Here is a 14,588-nt window from a genome sequence, read left to right on the forward strand (position 1 = left end):
GCTGGGAAAAGAATTCATCTCCCAAAAAATGGGTGAAAGAAAAAAAGCCTCCAGCTCCTCTGTGCAATCTGGGGACAGCAGAGGTGGGGAATATTTGTGGGGATGGTGACAGCAGATTTAAATCTACTCCTTCTTTCACCACCATCCTACAGCAGAGGCTGGTTGCAGTGCAGGCCGGGGAACGGGGCAGGGATGAGGTGGGTCTGATGCAGAGAAGAAGGGGGTTTGAAATGTGCTTTTTCTCTACCTTTGTGCATGGCAAGCCCTCGCTTCCCTGCAGCAGGAGACTGCAGGAAGACCACCTCATCCTTCTCCTCTCTGGCAGTGTGGGACAAGTCTGAGCATCAATGGGCAGGTCCAAGGATCAGGATGGAAGGAGGGCTTCCAAATTAAAGACCAGTTAAATGAGCAGAAAATACCCACTGCTGTTTGTGAGGTGCTTTATGCCTGTTCCATGAAGGAGCCTACTGGGAAGAGGTTGTTTTATGAAATACTGATCTTTTACAACCCTGACTCATCCATGGAGTTAGTTCTACCTTGGCAACAGCCTCACGTCCAGCTAAATTGTAGTTTTTCATCTAACCTCCCTGAAGTGTAGCAGTGGCAGCTTGGATGTCTTTATTCAGAGTCTGCAGGTCCCCCTTCCCTTGCAGAGCCCCTGATATGGTGGCATTCCTGGAGCTCTGGGATGGTCCTGGCAGCATTTGGACACGTGTTTCTGTGCAGATGGGTGTGATGGTGCCTTAGGGAACCACTCAGCATGGTGCTGTGCCACACTGGGATGCCCACACCACACCCTGTGGTGCCTGTCCCTCTGCTGAAGAAAGGATGAGTTGCTCCTTTTCTTGGCTGATGTTTCTTTGTCTCCTGGCATGTCTTGTTCTGCTTCTTGGTCCCTGTGTTTCTACAGGCCTAAGGAATAGCCTGATGTGTTGGGTTTTAGCCACAAGGCTTGGATTGACACAGCTCAGCCCCGGCAGGTGCCAGTCTCCCAGCCCGGGGTGTTCAGTGACATCTGACAGAGCCCTTTCCCATCCTTCTGCCCAGAGCCATGTGTGGATCCTGGACTGATCCAGCCTTGGTAGCTGGTTAGGGGAAAACCTGCATGAAAAGGTTTCCTTTAAACAGGCAGCAGTGACGGGCTGTGTTTGGAGATCACCAGCTTGAATGAGGCACGTGGGCAGTTGGCTGCCTTGGCATGGAAGGGCTGGAGGGAAATGCCATTGTAAAACAACTGCGTTTGGAGCCACCTATCTCCTCCACTCAGTGCTTGCCTTCTCTTTTTACTAAAACTAAATGAAAACAAACCATGTATGCACCATTGAAACCTTCTTCCCCAATATGGAGCTCCTGGATGGTCTCTTGAGCCAAGCACAGAAATGAAAATAAGATGCAGCCCAGGGAACAAGGAGGGAAAACCCTCATATGTGTGTGCCTGTCTGTGGTGCTGGCTTTGCTACGTGTGTTTTCAATGTGGTGGAGGGAGGACAACCAGGTCTTTGGAGGAGCGTGGTGCCGGCGGGGTGTCAGGGTGGCATTTGGCCAGGCTGCTGAGCCCTGGAGAATGGGAATTGTCCCTGTCAGAGGAGAAGTCAAGGGGAAACATGTTGCCATGGCAAATGGTAAAGTTTTGCTGTGGCCAGATTAGCTCTGGGATGAGTCTGTCGTTATTTCCACTTGAAAGCCTTGTTTTTCCTGGCAGTCTCATTGGCATTTCAGTCTCTTGAATTCACAAAAACTAGCAATTTTCTTCCCCGGCATGGTGGGCTCCGCGATGCTGTGCCCTTGGGCCAGCTCTCGCCGCCTCTCACACAGACTAGAAGCAAGGCTCAGCCACCGTCCTCCCACCTCATCCCATGTCCCCTCCTCACCTCCTTGCACAGCAGCACCTTGACCTGATCCATTTGTTCACCTGCCTCTCTCTCTCTCTCCCATCAGCCCTCCCCTTCTGTGCATCCTTTAATCCTCACTGCATTTTCACGTGCAGCCCCTGTATCTCAACACTGGCAGACCCTGAGTGCCTCCCGGTGCTGCCGAGCCCCCTCTGCTGCACTCTCCCTTGACTGTGCTTCGGTTCCTTTTGTTTTTGCTGAGATCACTGAACTGCATGTGTTTTTACTGCCTTTTTCCATGCTTCTGCTATGACCGTAGGACTTCTTTGTGAACGGTAACTCCAGACAGGTAAGCGAGCATCTGCAGGACCCTGACGCCTGTGAGCGGCGAGGGCAGGGCGAGCATGGGGCTGGGGATGCAGGGGATGCGCGCGGCGCTGCGGGGGCTTAATGTGCAGCGAAGTTGGTATTAAATCAGAGAGGTACAAAGATCACCAGGAGTTGCAACTTGAAAGTTGATGTTAAGGAGGCTGGTAAGTACAGAGTTGCCTGCTCTGCTGTCTGGTCACACCTCAAAGCCACTGTCTGTGTCTAGGGGTTGAATTTGCAGATGCAGCTTAACATAAAGAAGCTCCTACCCCTGAGCAATTTGCTTTTCAAAAGATGGAAATAAACTCATACCTATGGGCTGAAGCTCTTTGTTTCACTGCAGAGGAGGAAGGGCACAGGAGAAGGGCAGCTGGTGATAGGTCACTAGGGGCTCACCTTCCTTCACCTGCCACTGCCTCTGTTCTACACCACCAGTCTCTGCAGCTTCTCGCTCCTCATAGCTGGGTTTGGGTTTTTTTAATTCAAACAAGAAAAGAATTCAAAACTGGGAACTTCTGTGCTCATTCTCAACCCATGCAGTGGCTGTGTGCCAGGTCTCCTACACTGGCAGACTTTTAGTGTGGATCTAGAGTTCGTGGGACCTTGAAGCTCCAGGTTGTGTTGCTTCCGGAAGGATTGAATAGCTGGCTTTTAGTTGATTAACCTTATGAAAACATGTGATATGGTAAAATAAAACTGGGGGCAACATGAAACTCTCGGGCAACTCTGCAAAACTGCTGTTACATAGATCTGCCTGTTCACCCGCAACCACAATTTGGTAGATTGTTACTCATTTGAAGGTAACATATTTAAGCTGCTTAGGAGATGTAGGTGCTTATGCCACACCAATTCCTGCTTTCAAATCCCTTATTTTGGGAGAATTGCACTGAAAGAGCAGCAAATGCTGTAGGTTGTGTTTGCAAGTCTGGTAGCTTGTGTTGGTAGGTTTGTTCAAGAGGACTGATGCGTGAAGGGCGACTGCAGATACTCGGAGCAGGAGTGAAGGACAAGAGTGATGCTGAGTGTGTGCAGCAGCCCATAATGGAATATTTCGTGTGAGGATGTAATGAAGTATCACAAATATGTATGCTGAGAAAGACCGGCTTTATTTATTCAGCAGCGCCTGTGTGTTTGCAGATTCTTAAATCTTCCCTGTCTGAGAAAATATTTACATTTCTAACTAGTGGCTTCAAAGCCAGCTCTGGTTTATGAAACAACTTACTGTGTTTCAGTTACAGGCGATGGGTTTTGCTCATAACCCATGGTGACACTTCTGACTAATGGGGGCCCGCTGTGTATCACGCTGCTATGTGCTGAGAGTACTAAATGTCTTTGCTTCTCCATGGCTTTCTCCAGGGTTTTTTTTTCTTTGTTTTTCTTCGTAGAAGGAAGATGCTATTGATGACACCTTGAGTTCCCGGCATAAAGTCAAGGAGCTTTCAGTCATAGATGGCCGGAGAGCTCAGAACTGCAATATCCTCCTCTCCAGGTACAGTTACAGCCTTGTCACCCTCTGGGCAGCGGGGGGATGCTTGATCCCCTGCCCTGGACTGAGGGATGCTGCTAATCCCAGGGCAGGGGTTAATGACAGAACCCAGCACGGAAGGACAGCCAGCGACATCTGAACCCAGCTATAGCCTTACACCATACATGGTGGGGAAATGAGATTAACTGGGGACATGGCAATTTGGACTCCCTGGAAAGTCCCAGAGGGGCTGGGGTACCCAGTGAGGCTTTACAGGGAATAGGAAGGGGATTGATTTCACCTCTTACATTCCTCAGCCTGGGTTTTGTTCACTCTTGGATGGTCTCAGGCTGGTGAAAGCACTGGGTATCAGTGCAGGGAGCAGCAGTGTAATTCAGGTAGAGCCTGGCTGCCCATGAAGGTATCCTGTGCCACATCTGGATTTTGGGAAAGGGACATTCCCTTCTTACAGCTGCCCATCCCCACTAGGATGACAGCCTCCTGCTCAACCCTCACGAGGCCAGCTCAACCCTGCCTTGCTACCAGCAATTTAATCCCATCTCCAGCTTGCTGGCAAAAGGATAAGAAAGGCCTTTTTTGGCAAGATAAACTATGCCAGTAAGACTGAGTGCTGAGAACGGAGAAGCGAGGCTGCAGTGGTCTGAAAGGGCTGACCATCAACGTAGCCATTTGAAAAAAAACCCCACAAATAGCAGCAGAAAATACCATTTGTTTCTGACTCACGCAGGAAAAAGATAATTCAAAAGCAGTAAGATACAGCTCCATTCAGAAGTATTCACTCCGTTGCCTGGAAGCACAGAAAGTGCCACTCGGGTCTGGCTGGGATGAGACAGCATTGCTGGCAGGTTGGGCTTGCAGCCACATCACCCAAATTCTGTGTTTTCTGGAGTGTGGGTTGGTGTTGCCAATGCCTTGCTGGGGCATCCTGGCTGGTTTCCTTCCCTGGAAAGCATGCAGAGGCTGATGTCTGAAAAAAAACCCTCTGGTAACTGGTAACTTCTGGTCTCTTGTGCTTCTTCGAGCTCTCGCAGAGATGGTCCTCAGCCCTGTGGGCAGTGGGAGCGATGAGTGCAGTGAGCCATGTGCCACAGTGTTCTGTAGTGAAATTGCTGTGTTTATGGCCGTTTCTGCTCTGGATTGCTTCTGGGGATTTTCATACTTCCTAGCAATCCAAATAAAAAAGGATAATGATGAAAGCAGAGTTTAAAGCAGCAGGCAAATGAATACATCTATGCCAGCCAGCTATTAGCAAGTAAAGCGATGGGATTCAGGGCACTTGCTGGGCTGCTCCCCAGCATACTTGGAGCTGAGTGTAGTCAGAGCGGATTAGGTGTGATACAGCCAGAGCTTTAGGTGTATAATTGAAAGTTAAGCATGCAAACAGACCCTTCAGTGGGAAGAGGAGCTACTCAAACACTTAACTTGAGTCGTCTTCTGTGTCCTGTGGAGTAAAGCAAGTCTTCTAAGAAAGTGATGGCTGGAAATGAGTTGCCAGTAATTAATCTAGCAAAAATGGAAAGACAGGAGCTGCTGCCTGTCTACCCTCCCCTTTTCTAGGTGGTGCAGGGTGGTCTCCAGAACTCTCATATGACTTTTCCTGGGCTCATCCTGCTGCTCTGTGGCCCTGTGGGGCCAAGCAGCTCTAGGGGTGCATCAGTTTACGCCAGCTGCTGGTTTGGATGTGCTCTGGCTTCATCCCACGGTGCTCCCAGGGGTGTCAAGATGAAGCCCGAACATCCTGCTGCCTCCCAAGGGCCTCAGGTCCAATGCCTGCATCTACAGCAGACTCCATGGGACCTTGGACAAGCCCTTTCATCTCTGCCTGCCCCGGTTGCCCATCCCTAGGCTGGACAGAGCAGCGGGTCCGTGGTCCTGGTGTTGCAAAGGGCTCAGCTTAACCTGGTCTCGCAGGGTGGCTCGCTGCAGCTGAGCTGCTGCTCTCCTACCTCACTCATGCGGCCACCACAGGGACGAGCAGACTTTCACATGTGAAAGAACCTGCAAGCTTGGCCCCTGATTTAGCCCAGACATTTGTAAGCTCACCAGGCATTGTCTGGCTTGCAGCGTGGAAAGATTACAGCCAGCGAGATACTTTATCTCTCTCTGTAGATTTATTTTTTTGCCTGCTTCCCTTGCTTTGGGAGAAATTACTGCTCAGTGAGATCACTGGATTTTCCTCCGGCTTGTAATGCAGCACAAGAATATTTTCAACACTTGTTTTTTTCTTCTTGTTTTCTGGAGAATGCTTTGCCGATGTCAGCGCATTATCGGGTCTTCCTCAGTGAACCCACCACGTCCTTGCTTTTACTCCCTGTGTACGTGTGTGTATTTTTAGTGCTGCTTTCTGCAAGATGCAAATCAAGCCCTTGCTCCAACGCTTTCTGTGCTGGCGGTGAATGGCTCGCTTGATTCCTCTCTCCAGCGTGGCAGCATGGAGCATTTTTCTCGCATGAATGTGGCTTTTCAGAAGGGTGCGTCCCTTTCCCAGCGGAATTCATTTTTCCCCTTCACACTTATTACGTCCTCTGCAGGACTCTACAAAAGCCGCGCAAAATAGCCCCGCGCTTGTCAGGCTGGCGAGCTGTCACTTCGCATCGGCGGGCTGCTGGCTTTAAATCCCTGTGACAGCAAGTCCTGTGACCCCGTTCCTCTCAGACGGCTCGCGTTCGACAGCTGCTGCCAACAATGATAATTATTGTGGTTATAGATAAGCTTCTAGCTTTCACTGGCCCCTTTCCCATCAAATTGTCTGAGAAGCTGTTTTCTTCTGGCGCCCCGCACTTGCTCTCTGCCGATGACGGGGTAGGCTCTTGTTCTTGGCACTGGGTTTGGATGATTCCTGAGAAAAGTTTTTTCGACCTTTTTTTTATATATATATATATATAAATATATTCTTTTATTAACTGTGCTTTTAATGAGCAGGGCATACAAAAGTCACCCTCAGCTTTCACCACCCTCCTGGAAATGATCACAGTGGAAAATGTTGATTTGGATGAGGGGTAGCTGCCTACCTGTCCCCTTCTCCCAGGATCATTTTTGCCTCCCAGATGTCCAAACCCAGCCAATGTTTGTTTTTCACTGGGGTGGGGACAGATGTGACATTTGTTGGAGATCTGAGCTCTTGTGTCACTGCTTGGGTGTAAAAGGAGGCCTTCTGCAGCTTCACATCCCACCTCAGGTCAGGTCCATGCCAGCCACTGCCTTCATACAGAACAGGTAGAGTGTCCCCAGGACATGGCTCCTTGTCACTGCAAGCATCAGAGGGGATGTTTTCTGTGGATCTTGAGTTTGCTACTTGTGCAGCCACTCTAGCAATTGTCCTGGCCAGTACTCAGTGCAGCCACCTGGCTGAGGTGAGATTTTAACTCACTCCTCGTTCAACAAACCCTCTCTTGGGAGACTCCCTGGGGCAGTAGGTGAGAGAGGACTGAGTATGGGACAAGAAATATGAGCTTATGAGGAACAAATATTTATTTGCCAGGTCTTTAAGATCCACCAGCCTCAATAAAGCTAATCCTTCACTTCAGGTCTTGAGCAAAAGATTTCAAGCTAAACCAAGCTATTGATATCGTGCTCTTGGATTACAGCACCCTTCCTGCTTCAGATTCATCTTCCAAAAGCCAGCTTTACAGTTCTAGTGTGCTCAGGTGTCAGGATGAAAAATACCTTCCTCACTTAATTACTTGGAGTGATCAAGTCAGCTCCTGATCTTCTTGTTGACCTCCAGATCAGGTTTACACAAGGCTTCATGTCCCACCATAGGATGTGTTTCTGTTTTCAGCTCATTCCTTTGAGCCACATCCAGTGTTTCAGCATATTTTGACATCATTGATCACTGAGACTGAGACAATAGGTTTCCTTAAAGCCCACAGAGAGGTCTTTTCAGTTGTGCAGCAGTTCCCTGCATGCAAGAGCAGGGCATTTGTGTTTTTTAGACTGTATCTATTGCTTTAACCGCTGCTGCAAGCTGGGCAAGGGAAATGGTATTGGCAGATGGAACTGCAGGAGTTTCTGGGCTTTCCCTCTTTTGCATTTAGATTATTTTATCAACCACAAAGCAAAAACGTGAAGAAAAATAATGTGTGGTTTTGCAATCAAAGTCGTTTCAGGGAGCGGTCGCAGGGAGTGCCACAGACATATTAAACTGTAATTAGTGGCTGCTTTAGCCCAGGAAGAGCTGAGGGCGTCTTTCTATCCATCTATTGCCTCAGCTTGGTGCAGGTTGCTGTTGGATAAACCACTGCCCTGGAAGATCAGCCTGTTGTTGTTTGCTGCGATGCAATGGTTTGGGGTTTTCAAAACCTCCAGTTTGAGGCTACATCTTCAATTCCTGTTATGTGGAGGAAGAAAAAGGTGGAGGGAGGGACTGGTTTCCAAGCTGTTACACATTGAATCTCCACCATTCCAAAAAAAACTGATGGGTTTCCTGAACATCCATTTTCCCCAATTTTGGATTTCTTTCTTCTAGAATTATTTAGGTTGGAGAAGACCTTTAAGATCATCAAGTCCAACTGTAAACCTAGCACAGCTAAGCTCACCACTAGGTCTCTCTTTCTTCTTAGATGGAGACTTCAACCAAAGTCAGTTAGGAGGGATGGGGGAGGCAATGTTCAAATCCAAGAAAAGCAGAAGAAATTGGCTAAATTTTCCTTAGAGGCTGTGGTCATGGGTTCAGGAGCAGTGCTGAGCTGTGTTCCTGAGTCCAGGCTGGGCTCTGTTACCGATAGGGAGAGCGACCCTCTCTGTCCCTGTGGCTCTTGGGGATCCTGGCACCACCAGAGCAGCATTGCTACAAGAGTTCCATATAAAAGTTATATATTTTTAATACATGTCTAGTATACTACTTCCAATACTTATATAAAATACTATAAAATAGTGGGTGGCAGCTGCTGTGCGGGGAGGGGGTGTTGGCCAGTGGGGTTTGACCCCTCATTCACAGCAGGGCCAGGGCTGTTGTGTGCTGTGCTGTGGCAGAGCACAGTCCTACCACGTTTCTCACATGTCCTTCTTCATAACACGCTGTGTAGCGTTACTTGTGATGCTGCTGCTGGCCAGGATTTAAGCAGTTCATGTTGCATGGGTGTGTAAGAAAATGCTCCTGAACCTTGCCTGATTGCTGGGCTGGGAATAACTCTCCTTCTCCTCCACCTCCCAGACTGAAACTCTCAAACGAGGAGATCAAACGAGCGATTTTGACGATGGACGAGCAGGAGGACCTCCCAAAAGACATGCTGGAGCAGGTGGGCAACATATCTTGCGTTCCTCCATGGTTGCATCATTCTGAGACCATACTGTGCAAGGCACTTGGGACCAAACAATGGACTTGAGAAGCGTGTTGGGGCCCCAGATTATTTACCAACTGCATGCTGAAAAACCACCCAGGTGGGCTGGAGCAGCAGGAAAGCAGCTTGGTTGTAGCATCAGCAGTGGGTTCCACATGCCATGCCTGTACCTGGATCTGCCCTGGGACCCCTTTTGTGGCCACAGCTTGAGGGTTTATTTTTGAAAGATGATTCAATCTTTCTACAGTCCTCAAAAAGGGAATCCAATTTGTCACCTCCTCTGAATCCCCTTGGAATCATATTTTTCACCTGTCCTTAAAGCTGACCTGATAACTGCACATTCAGCAGAGGATTCATTGCATAAAATTTCCACCTGCAAATGGGTAGCGTTGCAGCAAATGAGAGTCCCTGACATCTCCTCTGGCAGAGCTGATGTTGAAACCTCCTTGGAGCAGATGTGATACATCTGTTGTAAAACTAGAGTGTTGTCAGGGCAGCGACAAGAGGCACTAATGTGATGGAGTAATGGGAGGAAGGTCACAGGGACAGTGATAACATTTAATTGACAGGTGCCTTGGGGTCACTGTCTGTACATGCTGGAAAGTATTCTACTCAAGCAAATAAATCGCCCTTTTGCTCCTGAAAATCTGTACACAGACGTCATGTCCACAAACATGTTTTCCCTTGTTTAGCTTCTGAAGTTTGTTCCTGAAAAGGGCGATATTGACCTGCTGGAAGAGCATAAACATGAGCTGGACCGCATGGCCAAGGCTGACAGGTTCCTCTTCGAAATGAGCAGGTTGGTGGTCCAGGGGACACGTGTCTTGGCCAGTGGCTTCATGGGCTGATCACAAGGTCTCTGTTTAATGGAGCCTGCTTGGGAAAGTAGCCCTGCTTCTTGTTTTTCACATCAAGAAATGGGTGGACCGAATGGATGGGACAGCAAGCAAGGTGCTCCCACTCGTAACAATCACTCGTGATGCGTGCATCCCAGACAAGCAGCAGCTAGACAGAGCAGGGAGGAAGGATGGGGGATAGGGACAGGTCATGACACATTTCCCCTCTCATTTGGGGGAGGTCTGAATGGTAACACAATGCTCTTTTCCCCTTCACACAAACAACTCCTGAATAATACTCAAGGCTGATGTATGTAAATTTGGCCCTGATGAATCCCTCTTCTCATCTCAGGAATGACTCCTCCCTGGGGCTCCAGAGATTATATGAGATGGAAAGGAAATGTCATTTCTTCCTGCTCTTGGTAGCAATCATTTAAGGCTTAGAAGTCTTCAGGGATGAATAACCTTGTCTTTTGCATGCACATCCTCTAGAGGTGTGGGTTTAAAATCTTGAAGCTCCTTATTTAAATCCAACTTAGTATTGAGCTCTTTGGATTTCTTAACAGAACTTCAAGCAAGTCACTTGTTTGCAAAGTCGGTGAGTTTTACAATTTGAGATCGTACTGGGAGATCAAAAATAGAAGCACTCCTGTCCTCCCAGAGAAGCGCACCAATGAACACGGGGCAATGCACCATGTAGTTGCTGAGTGTGAAGGACAGGCAGGACGGAGCTGTGAAGTTCAGACCCGATCCCTCGGGGCTGGAAGATGCTCAGAATTAGCTTTCCTATTACAGGTCACCTTTCTTCTTCACAGTCTCTTGCCTGAGTGTTGTTCCTGTGCCTTCATCTTTTAGAAAGCTCAACGTACCAATGCAAATGTTTTTCTTCATTTCCAGCATGGATTTTTAATTTGCCCTGTGGTCTGTAAACGAGTGTGGTGTCTCTGTCACCTCTGATTAGTACAACAGCACAGCTCATGGCCTCGTCTGTGAGCATGTCTCCCGTGGGTCCTTGGTCCAAATGACTCAAATCAGACTGCCATTTGCATCTTGTTTAGCCTAAATACAACTGACATGAGCAGAGACGACCTTAACTTGCCCAGGAAAGGGCTGGATTGGGCTGTGTTGGTGGCTTTCCAGGCTAGGTCATCATTTTGAGGATCTGAAGGTCTGGTTTTGTTAGTGCTGGTAGTTGGTGTGCCTGTGTCCAGCCACAGCTCATCAAAAAGCCCCTGGGAGACCAGAGCTCATCAGCATCTTTGCTAAGGAGTGGTCATAAATGAACTGTTTGTTCATAGCAATAGCGTGTAAAAATGCAGTTGTTGAACCTGCTGAGTTAAGGGTAGGCTTAAGCATGTGCTTAAGAGCCCACCTGGATCCACCCCAGGACAGCTGTAGCTTCAGTTGTCATTTTTTCCCATCCCAGTGTAGTTTCAGGGAGAAATGCAGTCATTATTTTTTAATCAGCGTGGCACAAGCATGCTTTGTAAGCACAGCTGTTAGCAACAGAGCAACTGAACTCTGCCTGGAGCAAGCAAAGCTCAACCCACACCTTGTTTTTTTTTTCCAGGATAAACCATTACCAGCAAAGGCTGCAGTCCCTCTACTTCAAGAAGAAGTTTGCAGAGAGAGTTGCAGAAGTCAAACCCAAGGTGGAAGGCAAGTGACCAGATCTTCTGAGATCGCAAAGAGGCTCTGTGCTGGCACAGGGAGCATTCGTAGGAAGAGCATCCCTCCATGTCAGGGCGAGCCTGATCTGCGTGGAGGTTGCTGTGGTGCAGGGGAAGGGAGGGAGCTAGCGGTCACTCTTTGACCCCGGGGGTGCTGAAGGGGTTGCTGCAAGGAAAGGGGTCCGATTTGCTGTTATGGCATGGGGTAACGTCCTGCACCTCTCCGCTTACAGCCATCCGTGCCGGCTCCAAGGCTGTGCTGCAGAGCAGCAGCCTCCAGCAGCTGCTGGAAGTGGTCCTGGCCTTCGGGAACTACATGAACAAAGGCCAGAGGGGCAACGCCTTCGGGTTTAAGATCTCCAGCCTCAACAAGATTGCGGATACCAAGTCCAGCATTGACAAGTGAGCAGCCTCTGCCCTCATCCTCTGTAGCAACTGCAGGCCCCGGGGATGATGGAGAAACGGAGGTTGTTAGATTGCCTCTGGGTAGGTGGGAGCGGTCCCCTCCCTCCTGCTGCCCTGCCTGGCACATCTGATGATGCAAGCATCCATTTTTTAAGGAAGATGGATTTCAAGGGAAGCTGAGCTGTAGATCAGCATGGGGATTCATGAGGGCTTTCCTTCCTGGGCCGGCTGAATGGCACCCTGGGCTGACTGGGAGTGTCATCCTCCAAATGCGTTTTTCCAGCTTAGAGAAGCCAAGAGCCACCGTGCTGTGACACACCACTGGAGGAGGGGTCCCAGAGGCTCCTTTCCATGGGAACACCCCCTGCAACCACCCCAAGCTATTGCAGCTGTCATCTAGTTTGCTCTCCCCCAATGAGCTCTGTGTGTGGAAGCAAGAGGAGCTGGATCAGCTCTCACACCTGCCTGGTACATCAATAAAGACAGTGGAGGAGCGATGACGCCTATGTCACCTCCCTTGGGTCCCCTCTGCGAAGAGCCCTTACTTGCAGGGACCAGGCTGCTCTGCGTTGTGGCTGTGCGTGGGAAAGACCCATCCTACATCCCGTGCTCTGGGATGTAAACAGGCAGCGCAGAGAATCCTTGCAGAAATCCCCAAATAATTCATTACCAGAGTTGGGATTTAACTAGTGTTTTCAACTGAGCTCTCGAGTCCGCACCACACTGACCTCACTCTTCCTTTCTTCTAGGAACATCACCCTTCTGCACTATCTCATCACTATCGTTGAAAAGAAATACCCCAAAGTCCTCCGCCTGCATGAGGAGCTGCGAGACATCCCGCAGGCAGCCAAAGTCAAGTAAGCAGGGATATAGGTGGTGCCTAGGGAGTGCCTCTCCCCTCACTTTAGCCTGTCTTTCCATGTTGCTTTCGGGTGCTTCTGCTCCTGGCCAGATCCTGGCCACAGGGCTGGGCCCTGTGCTGTGGCCACGCTGGGAGGTAGGAGCAAATATCACCTGGTGGCTTTAAATCTCAGCCCTTGCAACAAAGGCTTGTGAGCCTCTGAGCCTCCGAAGGCGAGGGAGGAGAGCTGCTTGGAGCAGACGTTTCCTGTCGTTATCTCACCGCAGAAGCATTTAATTAATTTCTAATGGTACGTTAAGTAATCTGGGAGGAAGCAGTTGCGGTGTGGCTGCAGATAAGGGGCAGCTGTTTATCTGCCTGTGGTGAGGAAGCTTTGCCGGCGGCGCAGCAGGACTGGGCAGCGGTGCGAGGGGCTCACCTGCCCTGGTCTAGCCTGGCCCTAATTTTGCCACCAACACAGAGCTTCTAAACCTTGCAACGACCTTTTAAACCTTGCCCGTCTCCTGCTGATGTCTCCTGCTGACGTCTCTTTGCCAGGGGAGGCCCCCATTCAGCAAAGCCCTTAAACATACGGTGAACTTTTAAGTGCAGGAGGAATCTGCTGTTGCTCTGCAAAGCCCTCAAGTATGTGCTGAAGTCCCTCTGAAATCAATGAGGCGTTGTTTCGGTTTTAAAGTTCAGCGGGAGCTTACGGGATTTGCTGCTTTGGGGACCTGAGCAGCAAAGATCACATATTTCCGCAGTCAGCACACGTTTGTGTTAGCCTTGAAGATGAAAAGGGCCTGAAACTGCACCTTTTTAGGGAGAGGATGGCAAATATGCAGAGAGTATATGGCAGCTCAAGGGTCTTTCAAGTTTCAAAGTGCTCTTGTAGCAACAGTGAATTCCCCGCAGAGGATCCATAATGTGCAAAGCAAGCATTCTCCTGTTTAAAATGTAAAATAATTATCAGCCATAGGGATTAAACAAATCTCGGCATGCGAGGAGGAGTGTGTGGTGGCTGTGCTCATAGGCATTGACTGAGAACATGGTTGAGTAGGGCACGCTTCTTGCTGGTGCAGGCTCTGGCTTTCTCATGTTTGTGTATCTGCAGCTGTTGTACAGATCCATGTATGGGAAAGAAACCTTCTGCATAAAGGGTCTTTTTTTTCCCCTCTAAACTTTATCATTTTGCTCTAAACTGGACACCATATGTAATATTTGGGTTTGGTCCAATCTAGAGTGAAACCAAAAAGTTTCTAAAGCTCTAGAAAACCCTAAATTCCCCCCAGCCCTGCAGCTGTGAAGCAAAATTACCGCCTCTGTCAATCCCACCACTAGTAATGAACTGCTGGAGCAGAGGGCTTCCAAAACTGCATTTTCCCAGACTAAATCTGCCAGGAACACTTGCCCCGTGACCCAGCATCAGCTTTTCCAGATACCCCAGCCCTACGACAATCACCTCTGGAAAGATGTCAAGCCTGTGGTCATCAAGCCTTTGTGAGAAAGCTTCCACTCAGATGTGGTGGTAGAAACCCGTAAGCACTTGAACTGGATGCTCATCAGGGACTTGAGCCTTGTGTAAACAGTCAGAGCCAGACGTGGTGATTTATCTTTATTTTTCTATATTTGGGTTGTCTCCCTTTTTGAAATCCTTGCTGCTCAGAATTATGCTTCTCATGGCATTCACCTAACCGAAGTTCCCTGAAAAACTGTCTGCTGTGCAAGGGCACAGCAGGTCTATGTTCTGGTAGCCCTTGAGAGGAGAAGGGAAATCTGTGCCCCACAAAACCCTCTCCTGAGCTCTCCTTTTGCTTTGAGAGGTCTGGAAGTTGCTGAGCTTGCTAAGCCTGCACAGTCCCCTTGA

At 49.1% G+C, this 14,588-nt stretch overlaps 1 protein-coding gene across 3 annotated transcripts in view; it reads left to right on the forward strand.

The window, feature by feature from the left end:
- The window catches only part of DAAM1 (dishevelled associated activator of morphogenesis 1), an 82,581-nt gene that overhangs the window by 60,329 nt on the left and 7,664 nt on the right, over nt 1-14,588 (forward strand). For 2 of the 3 annotated variants that reach the window (XM_069856780.1, XM_069856781.1), the window contains 7 exons: nt 2,152-2,181; nt 3,587-3,690; nt 8,843-8,927; nt 9,662-9,768; nt 11,376-11,464; nt 11,709-11,877; nt 12,630-12,737. In XM_069856780.1, coding sequence (XP_069712881.1) covers nt 2,152-2,181; nt 3,587-3,690; nt 8,843-8,927; nt 9,662-9,768; nt 11,376-11,464; nt 11,709-11,877; nt 12,630-12,737 — 692 coding nt within the window. The remainder of the gene's footprint in view (nt 1-2,151; nt 2,182-3,586; nt 3,691-8,842; nt 8,928-9,661; nt 9,769-11,375; nt 11,465-11,708; nt 11,878-12,629; nt 12,738-14,588) is intronic. The other variant, XM_069856782.1, reaches the window with a different exon arrangement.

The sequence above is a fragment of the Phaenicophaeus curvirostris genome, chromosome 5 (genome assembly GCF_032191515.1).
Source record: "Phaenicophaeus curvirostris isolate KB17595 chromosome 5, BPBGC_Pcur_1.0, whole genome shotgun sequence".
Lineage (NCBI taxonomy): Eukaryota > Metazoa > Chordata > Aves > Cuculiformes > Cuculidae > Phaenicophaeus > Phaenicophaeus curvirostris.